The 22556-nt window shown below is 45.1% G+C and overlaps 1 protein-coding gene across 5 annotated transcripts in view; it reads left to right on the top strand.

The window, feature by feature from the left end:
- Positions 1 to 21490, top strand: part of TTC7A (tetratricopeptide repeat domain 7A) — a 168553-nt gene extending 147063 nt beyond the window's left edge. For all 5 annotated transcript variants that reach the window (XM_038133631.1, XM_038133633.1, XM_038133634.1 and 2 more), the window contains one exon: positions 19732 to 21490. In XM_038133631.1, coding sequence (XP_037989559.1) covers positions 19732 to 19953 — 222 coding nt within the window. In that variant the 3' untranslated portion in view covers positions 19954 to 21490. The remainder of the gene's footprint in view (positions 1 to 19731) is intronic.
- The last annotated feature ends 1066 nt before the right edge of the window (positions 21491 to 22556 follow it).

Here is a 22556-nt window from a genome sequence, read left to right as displayed (position 1 = left end):
CCAAATACTGAGAGACACTGGGAGACTGCCATCCTTGCTTTGGCTCTCATGTGTCTGGGCCTGTTACCCCCGAGGGTCAGGAGAAGCTGCTGTTCCATATCTTAGCACAGCACGTGCTGTTGCTGTTCAGTGGTAAACTTGTTCTTGTGGTCTGTCTCTCTTTGTGTTACAAGCAGCAGGTTCCTGTCCTTCTGCACAACCTGCCAAGTCTGTCTGTGTCTTGCAGACTTTAACACCTGCATTGAACATGACATGAACCAGCACTAAAGAGGCAGAATACAGCTGAACCATGAAATCATTTAGGTTGGAAGACTTCTGTTATCTCTGTGTCCAACTGTTACCCCAGCATTGCCAAGTCCACCCCTAAACCCTGTCCCTGAGTGCTACATGCACACATCTTTTAAATATATCCAGTGATGGTGATTCCAGTGCTTCTCTGGGCAGCCTCTTCCAATGCTTGCTAATCCTTTTGTTGAAGAATTTCTTCCTAATATCTGACCCAAACCTGCCCTGGCCCAACTTGATGCCACCTCTCTTGTCCTATCACTCATTACTCAGGAGAAGAGACACCTGGCTACATCCTTCTTTCAGGTAGTTGTTGAGAGTAATAATGTCTTATCTGAGCCTCCATTTCTCCAGCCTGAATAATCCCAGGAATCTTACTGCAGGAACTCCTAGACTGCTTCCTGTCTGCTGTGTTGTATTTCCAGTGGACATCTGGTAAGTTGAAGTCCCCCACAAGAATGACGTAGTGATTGTGACACTAATCTTCCAGTTGCTTATAGAGTATTCTGTCTGCCTCTTCATCCTGATTGGGTGCTCCATAGCAGACTCCCACCAGGATATCTGCCATGCTGGCCTTCCTCCTGACTCTCACCCTAAACACTCAACCCTATCATCACCATCATTCAACTCTAGGCAGTCAAACCTCTCCCTAATGTACGGGTCCCCCCCACAGCCTCTCTTGCCTTGCAAAGTGAAATACAGCACTGGTTCAGCACATTAGGCATAACATACCAACCTGGCTAAACCAAATTGGTACTGAAGGACAAACTGTGAATTGCATCTAAAATAAATTCTCAAGCTGCTCTGAGATCGTGGCAGTTTTTTTAAACCTGGAGAAAGATTAGCTTCATCCTTATGTAAATACTCCCCTGGCCAGTGTTTCCCAAAGCAGCTAATGGTGAGCAGGTTTGGCACTTCTAATGGCATTGAGAGCAGTATTAATTCCTTGCATCTAGCAAAATATATAGATCTTCTGAAGATGTCACCGTACTTCATATAATTACTTTCTATAGTAATTTTTGTGGCAGATTGGCCAGCAGAGGTGTTTTGTCTTTGAGGCTGTCACTTGCAGCTCAGCAGAGCACAGGAGTGACTAATACAGACAAATGAAGCTAGGTCACATGAAACAAATGCCACAGTCAAGCATTTCTAAAGTCCTGTATAATCCCTCACTGCATTGTGAGGCTCAAAGCTTGATATTGTAGGAGAGCTTATAGATTTGCTAACACAACCAGACCCCACAGCTTTTAAATCTTTTTTTGAACTGAGATTATTTACGTGAGGATAGTTCAGGACAGGCTTCTGCAGTACAAGCAGATACCAGTTCTCCTTGTGACTCCAGTGAGAGTAAGAGATTCCACACATATTTCATGCACATTAAGAGCAAAATTGCCTGCAGTATTGTCTGCACTAGGTTCATGGACCATTTGGTATCTTGTTTGCCTGAAAACTGTCTTGCCTTGAGAGCAAGAAAAGTAAATAAACATAGAGAGAGACCACTGAAATGCACAAGCCCTGGAGAATTCTGGGCTTCAGGAGCAGAAACTCTCACCTTAGCATTCCTTGCTGTTCCTGGAATACAACAAATATGTTTACCAAGCAACCTTGAAAGCTCAGGACTGCTTTCCACTAATGATAAATGATTGTGAAGTATTTGAGATAGGTGTTAATTTCCCATTTCTTCAACTTGAAATTATTTTTTTAACCTCACCATAGACACCAGTGATTAGAAAACTTTCTTAGCTCATAGGTTTTGTGTTCTCTGAAAAATTCTATATTATATATCATTTGCTGGCTGACACAGCAAGTCAGACTAACTTGAAACATGTATTATTTTAACGTATCTTTTACTTTGAATAGGGAAGGAAGAACAATCAAAGGAAGTGGTTTGCAAGTAACCCATTGTTTGAAATGAGCTTTCCCAAGCCAGAAAATATAAAATAGAAGCATTGAAAATAGCAGCATCACAAAGTAAAAATGGTGTATATGTGAGATCCTTGAGCCAAAAGACAGCCTATTTTTTATGTATTTATTTTTAGCTTGGTCAGCTGCACTAAGTGATTTTATCAATGCAGCTAGTCTCTGGAATAAGAATGCTCACATAATGTAGTGTCAGTGCAGACAGCAATGACTAGTCATGATATATACATGTAGCACAAATCCTTTCAAGTCAAATTTATACAAATAAATTTCTACAATCGATTAAGTCTCCATAGTCTTGCACTACTCATTTTCACTCTCACAAGCTGTCATCAAGCAGGGACAGAAGAGCAGCCTCATTGGAATTGCAGCCCTGCTATTTTTGCATACTTTGAACTAGACAATTTGCAAACTTTTTCCATCTCAGTGGTCATTGAGTCTGTCACAGTTTGAGAAGAACCAGGACTGCTTCTCCCCATCTCTTATTAGAAGAGAGCTCCCTTTAAGAGAGACTTCCTTTGCTCAGATACCATAGATGGTGAAAGGTGAAACCTTTCAAATTAAAAGGAATTATGATGACTTTTAGGTACCTGTGCTAAAATATCCCAGTGCTTGGGGCAAGGAGTAAAAGTCTATAGCGTGCCTTTAACACTTACCTAGACTTGGGATGTTTTTCTTAAGGACAGAAGTTAGAGAAATAGCTGTGGCTGTGGATGCCACCCCCTTCCCCAGGTGACTAGGACTGCTGCATAGAGCTTTGACAAGCCTAAATAACCTTGCTTGACCATTGCTGTCCCTCGCTGCGTGCAACACAAGAATCTGATGCTTCCACAACTCTCCCAGTATGCTGGGAAAACTTCCAAAAGGTAAACCAGGGACAAGCTAAAACTAACTCTCCCAAACCAAAGCCACTGTGCTTCCAGTAATCCCCATCCAAAGTAGAAGAGGTAAAGGCTTCTTTTCTGCAGTGCTGTACATCTACAATGCTGCTGGTAGTGCTTTTACACCACAAGCAGCCAGCTAACAGCAGTGTGGTCAGCACCACTGGCCTCACAGCAAAGCATAAGGGATGGCCAAGGTTAACAAACACAGCTAAGCAACCAGTCTAATGCCTTAAAGAGGGTGAGGGAGGGCCATGGGGGGATTTTTTATATTACTGTCCAAAAACATGAGGGGGGCTTCAACACCCAGGCAGCATACAGACTTAAAAGCAAAGGAGTTTCAACTGCAGTAAAGAAGGTAGGCAGTGCATAGCAGGTATAAGGTTAATTTAGAAATAAATGAAGGATTTTCTAAAAATGCAATGAATGTCTGCAGTAGGTATAATCTGAACATGACTTGCTGTGTCCTCCTTTCAGTGTATTGTGATACACTGCATTGTGAGGCTGTTTATCATCAAGAGAGCATGGTTTTATGTTCAGCATTATCTCTGTTATCCTCCACACCACAAACACCCCTAAATCAATATTCATGTATTCAACATCAAGTGTTTGGCCCAAGCATCTTACACCAGTTCCATCTGGAGTTGTTTTGCTTCACAGTGATCTTGTGAATGATTTTGCCCAGCCATTGAAAACCAAACCCTCAAGTATACCTTGGCAAAGTGCTTTCCACTCTGAGCATGGCCAGTACAGAAGCAGGAGTAAAGAAAAAAGCCTATTTTCAGACTTTCCTAAGTTCAACAGAGCCACATAGATTCCTCCCTAAGAAATTCCTGCCACTGTCCATCAGAGATAGCCAGCAGCAAAAGCTGGAAAGAGAACAGGAGCTGGGGGTGGGATTTCATTCTTGTACTGGGCCAGATCCTCAGAACAATGAAGCCAAGTGGGTAAAAGCAAAAGACATGTTAACTGAAGCGAGCTGAACTGTTCCTTCATCAGTGCCTGAGGCCCTCTCAGTTTACACTGCATTTAATTCAGTCATTTTGGGCCCCAGTCCTGCATTGATGTTAAGAGGGTGACTTTCTCCACCCTTGCCATAGTCCATCAAAAACTCCAGACTTTAACATCACGAAAACCAACCTGGTTACTCTGAGTTTTTGTTTAAACCAAGACTGAACAAAGATGGTGTTATTTAACTTGAAGCTCCAGTTTAAGAAATAATGAAAATCCAGTGTTGCATGTGATAAACTCTGGATCTTAGTTAAGCTATACCCTAAAAACCACAAAATGGAGATGATGTTGAAAATCTTCAAACAGCCTCACCCTGTTAAAGCTACTGAAGTTTTGCCTGCATGTCCTCCCAGGAGCTGTAGTTAAGGATTTAGTAGGTCTGTGTACATTTAAAATTGTCTCCAGACTACTTGAAACTGGAGGCCCAGGATCTCTTCAGAGCCACTGGGCATTGTTTTTATTTGTTTTCATCTGTGCATGAATTTCTTTGAAAATACCCAGCAGAGCAATAAGAAGGGATTGTTTTTAATCTTTAGAGATGATAGCATGCTGTTATGCATCAAGGACACTCAAAAACAAAGCATCAGATAAACTGTACCAGGAGGTTTTATTTTTTCTACCTCCAGGCTTTTCCAAAAATAAAATGCATTCTGCATGGGGCTTGCTGCTGATGAGACATCTATAGGTTCAGTCTGCCATCCCAGAAGCAATAACACCACCATGTTCAGACAATTTACATGTGTGCATGTGTGAAAATGCAGCTGGATTCTGCCTGTGCCCAGCACCCTGGGGGAGGGTGGTCATTATCACTGCAGGGACAGCTGGGACCTGGCCTTGAGCCAAGACCTTGCTTAATGCAGTCAGAAGATTTCAGTGATACACAGTGGATTTTACATCCCCTTCTCTGGGAGAGGATAGCTGAAGTCAGAGTTCCACATCCTACAGCCACCTGAGTTAAAAACTCATGTGTGCATTTTTTTTTGTGACTCTGGACAGCACAGTGGACAAAAGAAGTCCTTCTGCCATCTGGGATTCAAATCACATTAACAACAGTTATTTACGTAGCTGCAGATTGATGATTTCTCTTGTTTGAGCTCTCTTCAGCAGTATCCTTCCCTGCCTGAATGAGCGAGGTTATAAAACACAGTAATTATAAATCTCATTGACTGCCTTGCATTCAAGGGCGTGTTTCCCCCAAGCATTGCTGTGAAGCGTGTTACCCAGGAGACTGTCCTGTACAATCCAAAACAGAATTATTCTGACCCAGTGAGCTTGTTGGAGGGCAGAACATTTGGGATGCTGACCTGCTGCCTCAGCACAGCAAATGCATTTTTCTCATTTCACAGCAGGGCAATGCCGCAATACAACGAGGCCATTACATTCAAGTATTCTTTTGAGGTATGACTTACATCTCACTGACAACTGCTGGCTCCCTAAACGTGCAGAAAGGGAGCCTAGGACAGCAGTGATAAGCCAGAAGTCCTGCTGACTGTCCACACAGTTTTAGCAGCTTTCTCTGAAGGTTTGATCATCTCAGACCTTTCTAAGCAAAACCATAAATGCCTCAGACAATATAACACAGCATCAATAAAACCCTTTCTTAAAATGTTTGAGTCAGGCTGTGCTCATAAAACAGGTTAAGAAGAGTTTAGTGACAGCTGGTTGTTCTGTCTTGCACTACTGATCATGGTGTGCTTCAGAACCATCCTTTGCCTTGTGATCTGATTGTAGTCAGGATCTGTACAGGTACCTTCCATGGACCTGAGGGGTTTAATACCAGCATCAATCCTCATATCCTGCAGGCAGGAAACTGCACAAAGCCCTGTCAGTCACCCAGTCTTGCAAATGGGCTGTAAAACCTCTGATGCTGTGGAGGGAAAAAAAAAATAAAGCACTTCCTAGAACGGTAGCAAACACAAAACAGGCTGTTGCCATCCATTTTCTCAATTACTGTCTGCACAAAAGGAACACAGTGCTGTGTGGTAGCCCCAGCAGTTGCATCCTCTGTGCTCAAGTAGAAGCGGGAGATGAGGTGCAGAGCAGTCACTCCCAGCAGGTGTGCAAACCAATTGAATTTAATTAGAAACATCCTGCTGAAAATGTAAATGTTTTACAAGTACATCATCCCCATCAGGGGCTGCTGCTGCTGGAGTCTGTGTTTTGTTGAGCCTTTGACACAGCAGCAACTGAAGATGCCCCTTTCTTCATTTTCTGTCTCCTGTGCTCCCCAGACACCATGGGTATTTTCCATGTTGCTGCCTCCCTGGGTACCTCAAAAATGCAGGCTGGTTCATTTAATATACCCGTGGCTATTCCTCCTGGGACAAAGGCAAACCAAGCTCATTAAAATGAAATGGCTTTGCTAGACTAGGGAATGGATACTGTGCTGGAGGTTTTATTGCTCTGTAAACGTTCTGTTCATTCTGTACTAGTAAAAAAGATTTCATGGTGTTTGTTATTTTGTTTTTCTTGCTTAGGACTCTGGGCAGTGCTAAAATATATCTTATGTGTATGGTTCTATGTGATTGCAGTTGTGTTTAGGCAGTTGAGTTTTTTTACTGGTTTGCTGAAAATCATGAGAGATTGGTATTACCCACTTAACTGATGGTCAAGCAGTTCTCTGGCAGCTCTCAAGAAAACTTGTTCCAAATACAGTATCCATCATTAGACTACTGCCAAACTACGTAACCACCAAAACAGCCAGTCTGTAGTGCAGGCAGGTTGGGTTCGATCTAAACAAGAGATACTCCAAAGAAGTTCTTGGTGGGTTCAAACCTAGTTCAGTCATTAGAAGACATCCCCTTACCTGTTGTTCCTGGAGAGGTTTCAACTATTTTTTCCATTCTCTTCAATTAAGTGATGGGCTGATAAGCCCATGCCTGCAAGGGAGGCGTGCAGATGCTTTAGGAAATGACGTGTATGGATTCTATAGTTGGCAGGCTGTCTGGAGTCAATCCTTTCATACAAAGAGAATTAGCTATTCCTCCCCGCACATGGCTTTTAGACAGCATTGTACTGCTTTAACATTGCTCAGAGCTCATGTAGAGCCATGGAGCTGCCAAACTGACAGCTCCTACAGTGCTTCTGTGGGAGCAAGGACTCCTCTGAATGAAGTGCAGCTGAATAATTCTGCTGCTGAACCAATTCTCTACAAATCCCACGTGCTTGTATTTATGTGAGATACCAGCACCTCTTCTCACTACACCTACATTGCTTCTAAAACTAAAATGCAAATATTAGAATATAAAGCTAGATAATTTAACCACATGCCAACAAAAACCATTACTGATTGCTTTATTTTGGCTAAGTATTTTGATCTCAAGTATCTGTCTATAAAAAAAGCATTGTATCCCTTTGGAGTTTTAAACAGTTGCAGAAATGCAGCCAGATTCAGACGAAATATGCTTGGTGCTTGGATGAGTAACATTTTTTTCATGCTTGACTTCCAAAAAGATGACTGCTATGGAAGTGTCTGGTGTGCTTATTACATGACAATTAGCAGTTGTTTCTCTACTGACAGATGTCCACATCAAAAAGCACTGATTGTCTCTTTTGTGTGCAATTTTAGAGATACCATAATCAAGTAGCTTATTTCATCTCCAGGAGATGTTGTCTTTGCACCAGAAGCACAGCCTTATTGCCTAGGCTCATGCCAGGGAAAATCAGATTGTGAAATATAACAGCAGATGATTTATGTGGACGTTTAGGCCCTTTCTCCCTGTGCAGAATTAAAAACTGCAGTTATTTCTGTGGGTAGATCTCTTACCCAAGATAGATGAGCAAGCTGTATTTCTGCATTTTGTTTATGAAGGAACTGTTTGAACAGTGGAGCAACATAGTGTGTGCACACATCATACTGACAGTATTGCTCATGTGGGACTAAGAAGCAAGAGAAGGGAAGGGAAGAATTTTAAAGAGGGGAAGAACAACTTCACATGAACAGATTCCAGTGAACAAAGTTCACAAATTCTCTCTGCGCAGCTGTAGCACGGAACGTGTCTCAAAAGAAAGCTTCTTAGAATGTCACAGACAAAATGGTATTATTCAGATTATTCAGGGGGAAAATAGCTGTTTCACATTAGTGCTGAAAGGAATTCAGAGCAAGCCGTGACCTAAATGAATATTTCTGCCTGTTATCTAGAGGCCTGTCCTCTAGCCTTTCCCTTCTGCAGCCCACTGAAGTTAAAAGGAGACCTTGCATGAGGGTTTTTGCCTGAGGTAGGATTGTAGAATGATGTGCTGTGCCTGGCAGTGTGATTTTGAAACATTTGCTAACAGGCAAAGGTCTCTGGGAGCAGACATGAGACTGGCAGGTGGGATTTAATAGCAGAGATTTTGTGCAGCTGCCAAAAAATCACAACCCAGATGCTGGATCTGAACACATGCTGCCTGATAGGAATGATGTTCTGGGTAAAAGAAGAAGCCAGCAAGTGTCTTTCAGACACTGATTCTGAGTCCAGCCCTGCCTTGCCTTGTCCTTTTCACAGCATCAGTAACTGGCTGGCCTGGAAGTGTACTGCATTTTTTCATTATGCTACACCCAGAAAGTACCTTACCAGAGGCAAACTCCCTACTTACCATCTGCTTCTCTCTCTCTCTCTCTCTCTCTCTCTCTCTCTCTCTTCTCTGCATGAGATATCTTCTCTGAGCTCCTTATTCCCCTCACACATTGATTCTGAAAGGTACATTTTTATTGTTCCTCCTCAGGGACCATAGTCTTGCCAAGACATTGATCTTCCTTACCTTTTTCTTTGTCCCTGCTCTGTTGGAGGTCAGTTCCCTCTCTGAAAGCACCAGCAAAGGGACAGAAAGCATGCATGCATTGAAACAAAGAAAAGCACAGCCCCAGACCCTTTCTTTTACCCTTTCACAGCCGCCCTAATCAGCAGGTAACCAGGACTAGCACTGTATCCCGGCTCTAGGAGCCTTCACAGACCAACTTGTGAGTGACATGCTCCCACACTCTAGAATGAAAGATCTGGGCAAAGCCAGCAGCCTGCAAACCAGGCCAAGCTCTTCACCCTTTCTGCCCAAAGGAGGAATTTCCTAAAAATACATGTCCTGACATACCACTGAGCCACATGGCACAGTGAGTGCAATCCTATTTTCAGCCTGCTCTGCGGGGTGACATAGCTGGTTACACCTCCTTCCAAAAATGGCACATCAGCAGTGCAGCACTCGCTGGTGGACCATCAGCACAGTCTCCTGTGGGATGGTGCTCTCCACTGGAATTCCCCAGCAGGTGATTGCAGCTCGTTCTATGTAAGGCTGTGGTGGCAGGAAGCATCCCCAGTCATGCAGAGGGAAATCAGGACAGCTGCCTTCTGCCTGTCACTGACACCAGCACTGACACCAGGACCCTGCAAAGTCACACAGCTGGGTTATGGGCTGGGCTGCAGAGAGCCGCCAAAACTAATTCTAATTTGACCCGAAGAGAAGCTCGTCTGATGGATATGATGCCTGTCCAGCACATGCCTTTTGCATCTCCAAGAAGGACAACAGTTGAGCAACATTTGGCTTTTGGAGATGATTGGTAGTCTCCTTCCAAGCCAATGGCTGGTTAGCAAATTCTGTTTTCCCAACTCTGAAGTTTATTGCAGAATCCCAGGAATGTTCCTGTGCTTCAGATATCCCAAAATAACTGCTCTAAGCTCTCCTTGGGGAAAAGCAATCCTTAGAGCAGCCTCTTAACTCAAATTTTTGTGTTGAAGCCGCTGAGCTTGAGGGAGAGAACTTGGCTTTGCCTCTAGTCACTGGCTCCCGGAGGAGAAATAAGCATTTTGCATGTTCACGTTAATAAGTTTGTGTGTCAGCTCACTCGCTGTCCAAGGAATTGCAAACGCTTTGTTCTTCTCATTTCTGTTTGCTGCAGAAACCGCCCTCCCCCACTGCCGCCCTCCCAGCAAATCCATTCGTTAGCTGGCAGCGTCTGCAGCGCAGCCATCCCCGAGAGCAAATCCCGGGCCGTGCAGCGGGATCAGGGCTCCTGGGCAGCGCTCGGGAGCTGACAGAGCTTTTGCTGCTTTGTTGCCCGTTCTCTTCCTCTGCAGTTACCAGGCTTCCTTCCTCCATCCAGGGAGACGGCGAAGCCGTCGCAAACGAGGTGATAAGTGATTCCCTGACACCGAAGCCATTCCTTAGACACCCTGTGTGGCCATTTCCTCTCCGGGGGGAACTGCGCAGTTCCGTACCAGCGAAAGGCAGCGCTGCTGGGGCATTTGGGGTCGCTGGAAGGAGCAAATCTGATCCAGTGCACAGCGCAGAGATTTCAGTCCATTAGCGGGAGGGCTGGTGCTCCGCTTCTCAGAGATGGATTATCCCCGTTTCCAGGGAATCTGTAGCTCCTGTTTATCTGTGCCAATCACTTGCTTTTCTCTGTTATGGGAAGTTATTCTCCATGTCCCTAAGGTGCTCATTATCACATTCAGGCTCTGTTTATATAACTTTAGAAACCACAGTAAAATCCTGCAAGACAGAACTCCCCAGCTCTCTTCTGATCTATTCTCCAAAGTGCGTGTAACACCTTCAGAGAGAAGAACCCAATACATTTCTTAAACCCATTGAGATCCTGGGGTGGTTCAGTCATCTCTGGAGAATAAAACTTGCATGCAGGTCTAAAGACATTATCCTCGGCCTGATCTTAACCTGCAGCAGATGCTTCTCAACTGAGCTCCAACCTGATCTTCCAGGTAATTACTAGCTTTAGTTATGGTTTCCTGTACACAGGCCTCGAGGTACCACGGCAGTTTTGGTAAGCAGTATTGTCCTCCTGTTGTGCTTTGTGCCAAGATCAAATGAAAGCCCAGAAATTGTAGTAGTCAGGTTGGTCTGCAGCTGAACTCATAAATGGTGTTTCAGAGAGTGCTCAGGGAACTGTCGGAAGGGAGAAGGGGTGGAATGACTATCCCACTTATACGTGAACCTTCAAAAACTATTTTTCATAAACAAGGAAACCGTTTATAATTAGTTTAAATTCTGTGCTATTTAGGCTGCTTGTTGTCACAGGACCGGACCGAGTCATAGGCTGTAGTAATACAGTAAATAAAATAGTGTGCAGCACAATAGCAGTGTGCTGCCTCCTGGTACGTAAGACACAGCTGCACAAACAGGGGCGTGGGAATTAGCAAGACTTCCAGGTTTTCAGCAAGCTGTCCTGATACGCACCAAGCTGGCCACAGTCAAGAGAAGGAAGCAGAAGTCCCTTCTTGCCAAACAAGTGGGAAACATGAAAACATCACGGCTCTCCAGTGTTGCTGGAGCTTCCATTTACACTAATGTTATGTGCAGTATTTATCAAGTCTTTACTTTCTCAAGGAGTGTCTTCGTTAATTCTCTTTTGAGCATGTAACAGAAAATGCAAACTGTAATTCAGCAAAATCTCTTTGTACATGGAGGTTTGCGATTTAGGAGAGATCGTGTTGAGAGACGATAAGGACACATACTCCTTGGGGGATCAGAGGCACTGGAGCAGAATCTGGAGGCACTGGCTGGACCCTAGCAGTGTGTTCCTGCCTAGCTCACTGTGATTCCCAGCAGTTCAGCTAAGCTTAGCGCTCAGCTGCGATACTGCACACGACGCTCCGGCTGTAGTTGTGTGCAGGATATCATTAATCACATGCTTTCCCAGAGACTGCCAGTAGTGGAAAACTAAGCAAATTAAGATATTTTAAATACCTCGGCTCTCCTTTCAGGAGACATCTGCTGTAATCTACATTGGCATGCTGTGTGCTTCTGTCAGCGTGTCTTCGCTGCACTGTGCCCCTCCTCAGTGCCATACCAAATGCAACACTTGCTCTGGCCATAAGTTCTGTGGGACTGAGGCTCAGAGACCCTTGGCAGAGCTGAAGCTGTTCCCTGTGAGAACCTGTTCATGACTCACGCATTCAGACAAGATGTACTCTGTATGCAGAGGGGAAGATAACATGCATGGGAAATCTGCACATCAGCCCCTCCTTTGTTGCAAAGCAGTGCATTAAAAACTGGGGAAAGATCCAGCACTGGCACTGGAGGGATACCTAGGAAAGGAGAAGTTCCCTATTCCTCAGCCACAGCATGCTGTGAACACTCAGATCAATTGGGTGTCCAATTCTTAAGCCTAGACATTCTCCAGCTATCTGCAACAACATCTTGTTAGGTGCAACAAAACATAGGCACCTGCTTACTATCAAAATAAAGGCAGAGTTTTTACCCCCCTGGGGCAATATGGGCACTTAACAGCTGCCTTACCCTCTTAAAAGCATTTGCTAGAAGTTAGCATGTACTCCCTGGGCACAGGAGAGGCAAGTTCTCAAGCCTCCTTAGCCTGAGACACTTAAACCCAGGACTTCTGCTTCCCAAAACTTGTCCCTTGGCTGTCCCTGCTGTCGGAATTGTTCCTGAGTAATGACAAATTATTCAATGTGAAATGTATTAGCAGCTGATGGAGCACAGCTACTGCTTTCTAGTCGAGTGTTTTAGCCAGCAGGTTACCTGCCGCTCTTCAACACCCTGCATGTGTGTCACATGCCTTTTCTCTCTTTGCTGATGGTTATCAGTTTCCATTCTGCACAGATTTTGAAATACTTGGATATATTTGGCTGAATCTCTCTAATTTCAATGAGGCTTTCTGCCAGGGAAGCCGGTACAGTGCAGAATTGGGACCTTATGTTATGAATTATGTGTTCTAAATTGTTATTTATGATTAGTTTGGGACCTTCTTTTGGTGCATATTTTTACAGACAACCCCATGAGCCTGAGTCGTCGTTGAATCTTCTGTGTTCTCTATTGCAACATTACTGTGACAACTGCTAAGATCAGGGCTGGGAGAAATCTTTCCTTCCATAGGAAAAGAGACTGTGAAACAAATACTGGATTTAGTTACTCTCAGACACGTGGTTGAGGCATCCTGTTAGGTTTCCTTACTTTCTGCTTCATCTCCATGTAGGTCTCAGCAAAGGAAGAACTGTCTAGAGAATATTCAGCATGCAGCAGACGATTCTGCTTTGCATGAAGCTTAAGTGACGACAATCCAACAAGGCAGAAAAACTCTTCATTCTCCCTAGGCTTGTCTGAGCCTCCCTGTGAAGAGATCAGAGCTTCCTGGTTTGAAATGCTGCCTTAGGGTTTGCTTTTTATGTCAATAAATGTTTTATCACATTTAAGCTTCAAACACAGTAGAAACATCCCTGCTAACATTTGATGAACTCAGTAGAGACAGCAAGCCTGGGCAGAGGGCAGTGTGCAGCAGCAGGGCACAATGCTTCCCTTCTGCAGGGCAGGGGGTGCCTTGGCCTCACAGGGGGCCTGGGCAAGATGCTGCCTTTGCAATTCCTCACCGCCTTGGAAAACACATTGGCAAGCTAAGGGAGGGGATGTCCCTCTCTTCAGGACTTCACCACTTTTGGTATTTTCTTTCTTCTGCTTTTTCTTCTCTCCCTGCAAGCTCACTGTGATTGATAAAGCATGTCCACGTGCCCAGGTCTCTGGTGGGCTTTAGTCATCACTGTTTTCACACTCAGGTAGTCTGTCTCTCCTGATACTTCCTTGCAGTCTCGTTTCTTCCCTTCCCTCACGCTCATCTGTAGCACACAAAGAGGCTGCAGTCAAGTTTAAACAGCAAAGGCCAGGCTGCCTTTTGGTGCCTGCAGTACTGGAACTGAAGTCTCCAGGCTGAGCCTACCAAGTTAAAACCCACAGGCAGTGTACAAGTGCTACAAATCATGATGCAATCTCAGGTTTTTTGCTTTTCCCAGCGCTTGCCAGTTCCCCCCCACCAGTGCTGTTCCTTCATTTCTCCTTTCCACATTGTGTATTTTGCAGTGGCCCTGCCTGCCTTCCCTCTCCTCCCTTCTCCTTCCCCTCCTCTGCTTTATCAAATGCAGCACTTCAGCGTCACTGACTGACAGGGGATGCAGCAGCTTGGGCAGAGGAGATGGAGGGGAGGAAGGAAGAGGAGGAAAAGCTGCTCTCAACAAAGGAGGCAGCAGAAACACTGAAAGACAAGCTTTCTCCCCGAAGTGAATCCCAGTCATCCTTTGATAGGGCAACAAATTATGATGTGGTCTCTAAGTCAGTTCAGTGAGAGGACCCTGATTGCTCCCTGTACTCCTACAGTGTCTTTTCAGAAGCAGAGCTCAAATGTATAGCTCAGGTTCACCATAACCTGGACTGAATCAGCAAAATGGGTGATCAGCCACCCCCACGCTGCCAGGCGCTGTGTGACTAAGTGACAGCACAACAAAAACTCACTTCATTGCTCACAACTAAAAAAATCCTGGCTCTTCAGAGATGTAAAGGTCGTGAATGCAGGGGGAAAGAATCACAGAGCAATTGGCTACTTCTGTCTTTCTTTATTCCAGGAGACCGAGGATTTCCAGGGTTAATCTTTGCCATTTTCTAAAAGGACACTGATATTTCATGGTTAATGCAACAGATTTTGCTTACAACTTACTCTGATTGCTAAATAATTACAGAAGCGTGTGTTGCCCTGTAGCAGTGCGGATTTTTCTGTTACATGAGACTGTTATCACCAAATGCCAAATGCATCTTGAAAGGCTTTTTGTAGGGTTCTGCTGAATAAGCACACTTCTGAATGATCACTTTTCTGCAGCATGCCCTGCTTTTGCCAGCTGCCTCCTACTAACCACAAGGGACATGTCTACATTACAGATTGGAGTAAACAGTAAGGATACTGCATTTACCTTGAAATTAATTAAATAATGCACTTAAGGAAGCCCAGCAGCAAAGTCTGATTAATTCTGGAAACTTCTTGGGGTATTCAGACAATAATAGGTAGAAATGCTGTGCTAAATGGAGACAAGCATCGGAGACAACCTCGCTTTGGAATGTCTTATGCAAAGAGACAGTGAGAATTTGCATTTAATGTGATTATTAAAATCCATTTGTAAAGGATAGAGTCTAGTCCACCTATACAAATTCTCCAAAAATGAGGTGACCTTGCAAATACAACAAAAAGCAACCTTCCAGGAATGAAATGAAGTGTTCTTCTGGACATGTCTTTCCAATACAAGCCCCAAAGGAAAGAACAAGCTGATCTGTGCCACCTATTTGGAAGGAGACAACGGCCTGCAGCTCATCAGGTGTTTGAACTAAACATTTGCAAAGGAAGTTTTGATTTTCATTACTAAAAATAAACTCCAGCTTGTACGTGAGGCTTATTTTGTAATCTTCATAATGTCTTTCCTGCACTATTTTCTGAGAATTTTAAGAGCTAACATTTGAAGAGATTTTGCCAAACTCCAAGGAAATAAAGGCACAGGTAGAAATTTCATGGTCTTCTAGAAGTGGGACTTCAACTGACTTATGTTCGTTTTCTTTATTAGTGAAAATTGAAAATAAGTCAATTTTTTTCTCATCTAACTTAAAATGAAATATGGCTCTCCTATTCTAAAACAAAAATAGCCTCCCTCAAGTATCAGTTACTAAGTATCACATCACTGAAGGCAAGGGAGTCCAGTCCAGTGTCACCATAGAAGTGGTTTAGGTTTTGTTTGTTTTGCATGCAGACGAGGTCAAAAATACTTTTGAAAAAGCTTCCCATAGGCACCCTCTGTTCCCTGAAATTAAAAACCATCAATTCAGGAGTCCAGCTGTCAGCATAAGGCACACTAAATCAGCAGACCAGGTTCGCTGTCCCCTCTCAGCCTTCGTCCCCTGCTAGACTGTCCCAGTCTCGCTGTGCCGAACCCTTCACCTCAGCTGAGCTTCTGCCAGAGCTCTCAGCACTGTCTTTTACAGTCTGGCTTGTGCTCTGCCCTCAGCACTCTGCCTCTGTTTACAAGAGCTAGGTACATCTTCAGGCCTAAAGGAGAAATCAAATTCATTTGTGGAGGTTACCCTCAGACCTTCTCGAGTGAGTGAGTGAGTGAGTGAGTGAGTGAGTGAGTGAGTGAGTGAGTGAATTCACACCCCAGCACTGTGCAGCTGTGTTGGTGCAAGCAGGACATGAAATGCCTGTGTGTGGCTGACAAGGGGCTGGGCTGCCCACAGGAGTTTGAAGGAAAAATGATTCCCTCTCACCTTTTGAGTTGGTTTGGGATTTTTTTACTATTTATAATACGTTGGTGTTTTAAAAATAAGCCTGTCCTCATTGCTCCTTAGAGTCTGACTCAGTACCAACACCACTGACAGAGAGGGCCATACTTAGAGGTACTTGTCATCTTTGGGAGGAAAATCACTGGGCAAAACAAGAAGTGCCAGTGCTAGCCAGGAGGTGGCAGAGGAGTCAGGCTACCTTGCACACCAGTTTCTGCATTGTTTTGGCAAAAAGACAAATAGAAACTGAGGAAAGAAAACAAAACCCAGTCCCGCCCTCCATCTTCAGGAATAAGAGGATGAAACCCTTAATCACATTCCTGCTTGTATTTATACTAATTGCTCCTCTTCCTGAGATTTAACTTTATGAAATTATGCATGCACACCAAGCAGATGAGTTTCCATAGAAACTCAGGACCTGAACTTTCATTAGAAAAATCATTAAAAAAAAAAAACCTTCCAGATAAAAATGCAAATTGCCTGTCAGTGGGTGGCTTTCTGAATTTAGATACAATTTTTTTCTTTTGCACTGTAGGCAGATTCCAGCTGGACCTACATAGCAACAACATGCAGGCATTGTTTATAGCAAGCCAGACTCCATGGGGAAATGAGAAATTCAGTAGCAAGGAGAAGCTCTCAAGTGCAAATACCTCAGAGAAACAAAAACTCAAGTGCTCAGTGCTGCATCTTCCTGAGGCTTTGAGGTTTGTTCAGCCTCCAGCTCTCAAAATGCTTGTGGTTTGCAAGGAGCAGTGTGGGGAGGAGGGGAGAGAGGAAATGCAAAACCAGAAACTCTCCTGCACACAGAATTAATGATGTTCAACCTGTCCTTTAAACATCAGCTGCATATTTGTGCCGCTTCGGTTAAGCCTCACTAAAAGGCTGACACCATCTGTCGTAGCTCACTCTGGGCACAGGACTAGGTCTGTGCTGGGGCTGGGGAGCGTTGGCAGACCTGGGTTGGCCAGACCCCAGCCTCCACTTGGGCTGAGGCCTGGAGCCCGGGGTCACACGCCCACGCTGCGTGGAACTCCAGGCGTGCGTGCAGGAAGAGGGCATGGGGCTGTTCCTCATCAGAAGGGGGAAGCAGGACAGTGGCATGCCTGGGAAGGTCCACGGGCCTGGGCAGCATTTGGCACCAACGGTTCCGCATGCAAGCAAGGAGGAGGTGAAAATCTCAAACTCCTTTAGCAAATGTTTCCTCCAAAAACATAGCAGTTTTTCACCTGTGCAGTATATTTCAGCATCAGCAGGAGGCCTTCCTCTGTCTTTGGGGAGCCTGGAATAGCTCTCTCTGAGGGTTCACAGATGTTTTCTCAGCCAAACTGGCAAGCTTGAAAGCACTGAATACCAAAGAGGAAATTTTTACATGAGCTGTGCTTCCTGGTGGGCATCCTCCCCCGGTGGGCAGAGCAGCTGGGCGTGCAGAGCGCAGTGCTCCTCCTGGGCCTCCAGCACAGGCACAGCAAACACTGGGGAGCCACGGCAGGGAAGCCACACCAGGCTGAGGTTCTTGACCAGCAAGGGTGCTGGGGCACGCAAGGGAGCTGTGCTGCACGAGCAGTTTACGACGAGGTGGATTTCACTGCGGCATTGTTGAGAGGCGCGAGATGTCAGCCGGGCAGGGAATTCCTCCTCGTTGGAGAGGGATGACAGGCAGCAGCTGCTCGGGCTCGCTGGCCCCTGTGCCTCCAGGGCCAGCAGCCCTCTGAGAGCACTGAGAGGCTGGATGCTGCTTAGTGTCAGGGTGAGGACAGCGCTGGCTCCCCCGCCACCAGAGAGCACAATCAGCTCTGCTCGCTCAGCACAACAGGAAGAGATTTTAGGAAGAGTGGGTTTGTGGTTGAGGACAAACTTGAGCTGAGATAGCTCCGGTCTATTCTTGGCTCAGCAGCAGATTTGCTGTGGCCACACTACTTGCCCTTTCTATGCCTCATTATCCCTGTCAGGCGAGTGACTCAAATTATAATTGCACAAATTCCTTGCAGTCTGCCATTACGTGCCTGCAGTCATCTCCAGGCAGCCACCTCCAGGGGAACCAGCCTCTCCCACCAGGGAACCTCCGGGCCACCTATGCCTGCTCTCAAGGGGACTGTAAGATTAGACCCTGTTGCCTTGTCGTTTTCCTACATAGAGAGGAACCTAAAGAAAAAACGCCCCCACTGTATCTCTAAATGATCAGATTTGATACTGAGTTGATTATTCAGGTCAAGGTTATGGGCAAGAAGGAGGCAGTGAAGTTTTTCATAACACCGCCAATATTTGATTAAATGGCCATTTCTTAATATTTCTCTCAGGCGAATTAATATGTTTCTGTAGGTCTTAGTGCTATCACTGGCCTTAAGGATGCTCATGCACCCTGTGTTTAATGGTACTTTTGTAAAAGCAAACAAAACAGAGGAAAAACCTTCACTATTTCTAAAAGTATCACCATTCTTTCATGAGATTTTTACTTGGGTTCTAGTTGTGAGAGATTTCAGGTTTCTTACATCTTTTCGTATGCACTAAAGGCAATTAGACAGATTAAAGATTAAGGTAATGCTTTTCCTTATATATATGCATCCACCTACTATGCTGTCCCAGGAAAAGCATGAAGTCAGGCAGTCATCTCACTTGCCGGCATTTTCATGGGTGAATGTGGGCAGAGGCCATGCAGGTGACGTGGCAATGCTGGCTGCTTCTTCCAGAGGCCATACCTGGATGAAGCTGGTGGAAAGTTCATCCTGGTGTGCGCACCTTCAGGAGGAAGCAGAGAAATGCCACAGATATATTGTGGCCCGCAAAGCAAATGTGACCATCTGAGCTCGGTGTGGTTGACTACTGTGTAATTAACAGGGAGCCTGGCTCATTAGGTGCTTTGTGGGTTCAGACACATCCATGAGAGCCCTATAGGAAAACATGTTCTTCCTAACACTTCTTTCATCCTCCCCCTCCCGTTCCTTCCAGATGGTTACACCCACTTGTGTCTTTTCTTACCCTAAGGACAGCTTTTTAAACAAGGTTCCTCCATCCTTCTCCTCCCCCACGCTGCTTTAGGATCCACATTGAAGTGCAGGAGGACAGAGCTGTTACATCCCATGCTGTTACATACAGCCTGCCCATAGAAGGCTGCGAGGAGAGCACATCCCTCTGCTCCCTGTGTGTTGAGAAGAAAGATCTCAGTGTGGTCAGGATGTAGTAGATGAGAGACTTCACCTCAGCCTCAGCTGGGTGTTGCAGATGTGCAGGAATGAATTCAGAGACTGGCTGTAGTCAAACCTGTGTATATTTTCTGGGCAAGAAGAGAGGGATGCTTAAAGGGCCTGTAACCTTTCTTCTGCATAGCACCAGTAAATGCTCTCCCAGTAACACACAGCAGGAGCACATGCAGAGCTGAATCTGAACCTGCTTTAAAAAAATATATTTTCACAATTATGTTTTAAAGTGCGCATCACAGAACTTAACAACTGATCACTTCTATTCTTCAGAAATAGGTGGAGATGCCCTCCCCATAGGACTCTTGTGCTTGCACTCATAGGGCAGCTTGGTGGGAGCTTGGGGTGCTCCATTTCTTGCTCTCTTCAGCACTGTTGTTAACTGCTCATCGCTTGTTTGTTGGCAGGGCCTGGTGCTGAGCCGACTTGGGCGGAGGGAACTGGCCCAGAAAGTCCTCAGAGATGCCATCCGGATCCAGACCACCAGTCACACTGCCTGGAACAGCCTTGGAGAGGTCTTGCAAGCTCAGGGGAAAAACGAAGCAGCCATCGAATGTTTCCTTACTGCCCTAGACCTTGAATCCAGCAGTCCTGTCATTCCATTCACCGTCATACCCAGGGAGCTCTGAAGCTGCTCCCTGCAGCTGAGCACTTTCATTGCCTGGACAGACACCAAAACCAAGCAGATAAACAAAGAAGAAGCCCAACAGGAAAAGTGCCATTGTAACATGGAACTGGGCTAAGTAATTCCAGGATGGGGCTCAGGTCTACAGGCTTAGCTTAGACAAGCCAAACTGAAGAGGAATTTGCAGCAGGCAGGAGCAGAGAATGCCTTTTTCTTTGCAGGTGCCTGGCTGAGCTCCTGTTCAAGTTAATAGCAAGGCTTATTTCAAGTGCTGGTTCAAGGTGACTGTAGAAAAATCATGCAAGGGTACAGCTGTTCAAAGCACTTGCACCTTTCAGTGTTCATTGAAAATAAACCCCTCAAGTCCTGAATTAAAGCCCAGAAATGCTCTAAATAGGAGTAAATTCACCAACTAACTTGAGCAAATTGTGTTTAAGTATATGTCTGTCTCCCCACAGATCTGACAGGACAAGAATGACAATTGCACCAAATAGATATACAATATACACTGTTTACAAAATTACTTCATCTATTTTGATAATCCTTTTCCTGCCTTGCTTTTATATACTGTATATGCTCACTATATTTAGTGTAGCACTTGCCTAGACCAATTTAAAATTAAATTTTAGTTTTAAATTAAAAAATACTTTTTAAAAAATAAAGCTGCTATTGGAGTATAACTCACAAAAGCAGTAAGACCAAAGACCAAATCAGTTCACACTTGAACTAGTATTAAAACACATAAATATTTCCACTTACGTATTTATTGAAAGGCCTTACATGAAGTAACTAATTATAAGCTCTGAGCTTCATTCTTATTAATCACCTATTGCATCAGTTTAGTGAGGAATATAGTGTTTACCAGTATATAGTGATTGAACTGTGTGCTCTACTGCGTTACCATTCCTGGCACAAAACATTTTCATATCCATCTTTTGATGATGCAAAAGAAGGCAGCAGTCCTTTAAGGGAAAGTGTGCTGAAAGCAGTATGTGTGTATATGAACTGCTTCTTCCTTAAAACTAAATCCTTGGGTTGTCCATAGAAATTTCACATTAGAGGTACGGAGTTGAGCCTTCAGTGGCATCATTTTGCATCTCCTATCAGGTGTAATAGTGAGGAGCTTCTGATCCACACAGCGTCCCCATGGCTGGCACAGCCAGGGAGGGGACACAGCTGGTACAGCCACTGCTAAGCTGCTCCTTAGCTCTGCGTGAGCTCCCCAGGGCCTTGGCAGTGAGGTGGAGCTGGACTGTGCTGTCACACGACAGCCAGCCCTGTCCAGACCAGTCCCAAGGTAAAGATGATGCAGCAATTTGCTGCATTTTTCTACAAAAAATAAAGAAAAGGTTGGGGCTTTGCACCCATTTTTGTCCAAAGATTTGCAACGAATTAGTAAGTAAGTTTGCACTAAAGCACACTTTGTACTATAATTCTGCCCAGTATTGTGATCCACAACTAGTTCATTCTGGAAATAATAATATCCTCAGGCAATAAATAAGATGGCGTTGTTTCTTACAGAGCCTGAGGCTCTGGCAGCAGACTGGAAGTGTTGTTTACAGTTATTTGGAAATCTGCAGGCTAATGGAGAGCTGGGCCCTTGTGCTGCTCGCAGCCCACACCGTCGGAGAACTCCCGCCCCCAGCCTTCCCTCAAGAGGCCTGCACCGAGGGAAGCACACTGCTCTCAGGTTCCTCACAGCAGCCTGGTGCTCTCCAGGCCAATATTTTTATTTTTTTCCCTTTAAATGATGCAGATGCAATAGCCCAGCTTATTTATCTGTTCTCTAAGGGATTCCAGATCTAATCTAGGCTGATTTCACTCCAGGTGAAAGCAGCCCAGCTGTGAAGGGGCTCAGTCCATGAATGCTCTGGCTTTCCAGTGTCACACAGGCACCCAAAAGGACTTTTTTAGGCCTGGGGCAGGTTTCCAAGGAGACAGTGTTCCCCAGCCACATTCCCTGTTTGCAAGCACCAGCAGCAGAGGAAGGAGTAGGTGTTAAAGTAGCAGGATTAAAGGAGTTTCATGAAGACAAAAAGATGCAGCAAGACACATTTTGCTGCAAAGGATGCTCTGAACTCAGCTCACTCTGCACTGTGGGGGGGAAAGAGGGAAGGGGAGGGGGAGAGATGCTGTTGCTGACATAGTATGTAAATTGTAACCCAGGTGTTTTAAGCCCAGTTTCACAGTCAGATGCAATCTGACAATAGACCTAAGCAGAGCTATATATAGATAGATATTATATTCTGGTGTTTGTTCTGCTCCACAGTTGGCGGGTGGGAGCAAGCCCTGTGTGTGACACAGAGCGAGAGTCCGTGTGGTCGCGCGTCGCCACTCCGTTGTGCGACGTATATTTGCAAAGCACTGCCATAGCAACTTCTGTGTACTGGGCAGCTCTCTGAGTACAAGCTGCGCATCCACCTCTGCCACCAAGGAGCTGCTTTAAGAGGTCTGTAACGTAGCCGGTCTGTGACCTGGCAGGAGGGTGCCTGTTTCCCAGCAGCAGCTGAAAAGCAAACACTCACAGATCCATTTGCTTCTGCACGCGTAGCTTGTAAACAGCCACCAGCCCATCACGTTTGTTGCGATCAGGCAAACTTCATCCTG

Source organism: Motacilla alba, chromosome 3 (genome assembly GCF_015832195.1).
Source record: "Motacilla alba alba isolate MOTALB_02 chromosome 3, Motacilla_alba_V1.0_pri, whole genome shotgun sequence".
Taxonomy (NCBI): domain Eukaryota; kingdom Metazoa; phylum Chordata; class Aves; order Passeriformes; family Motacillidae; genus Motacilla; species Motacilla alba.
Note: the sequence above shows the minus strand (reverse complement) of the source record. Positions and strands in the feature narration are given on the sequence as shown.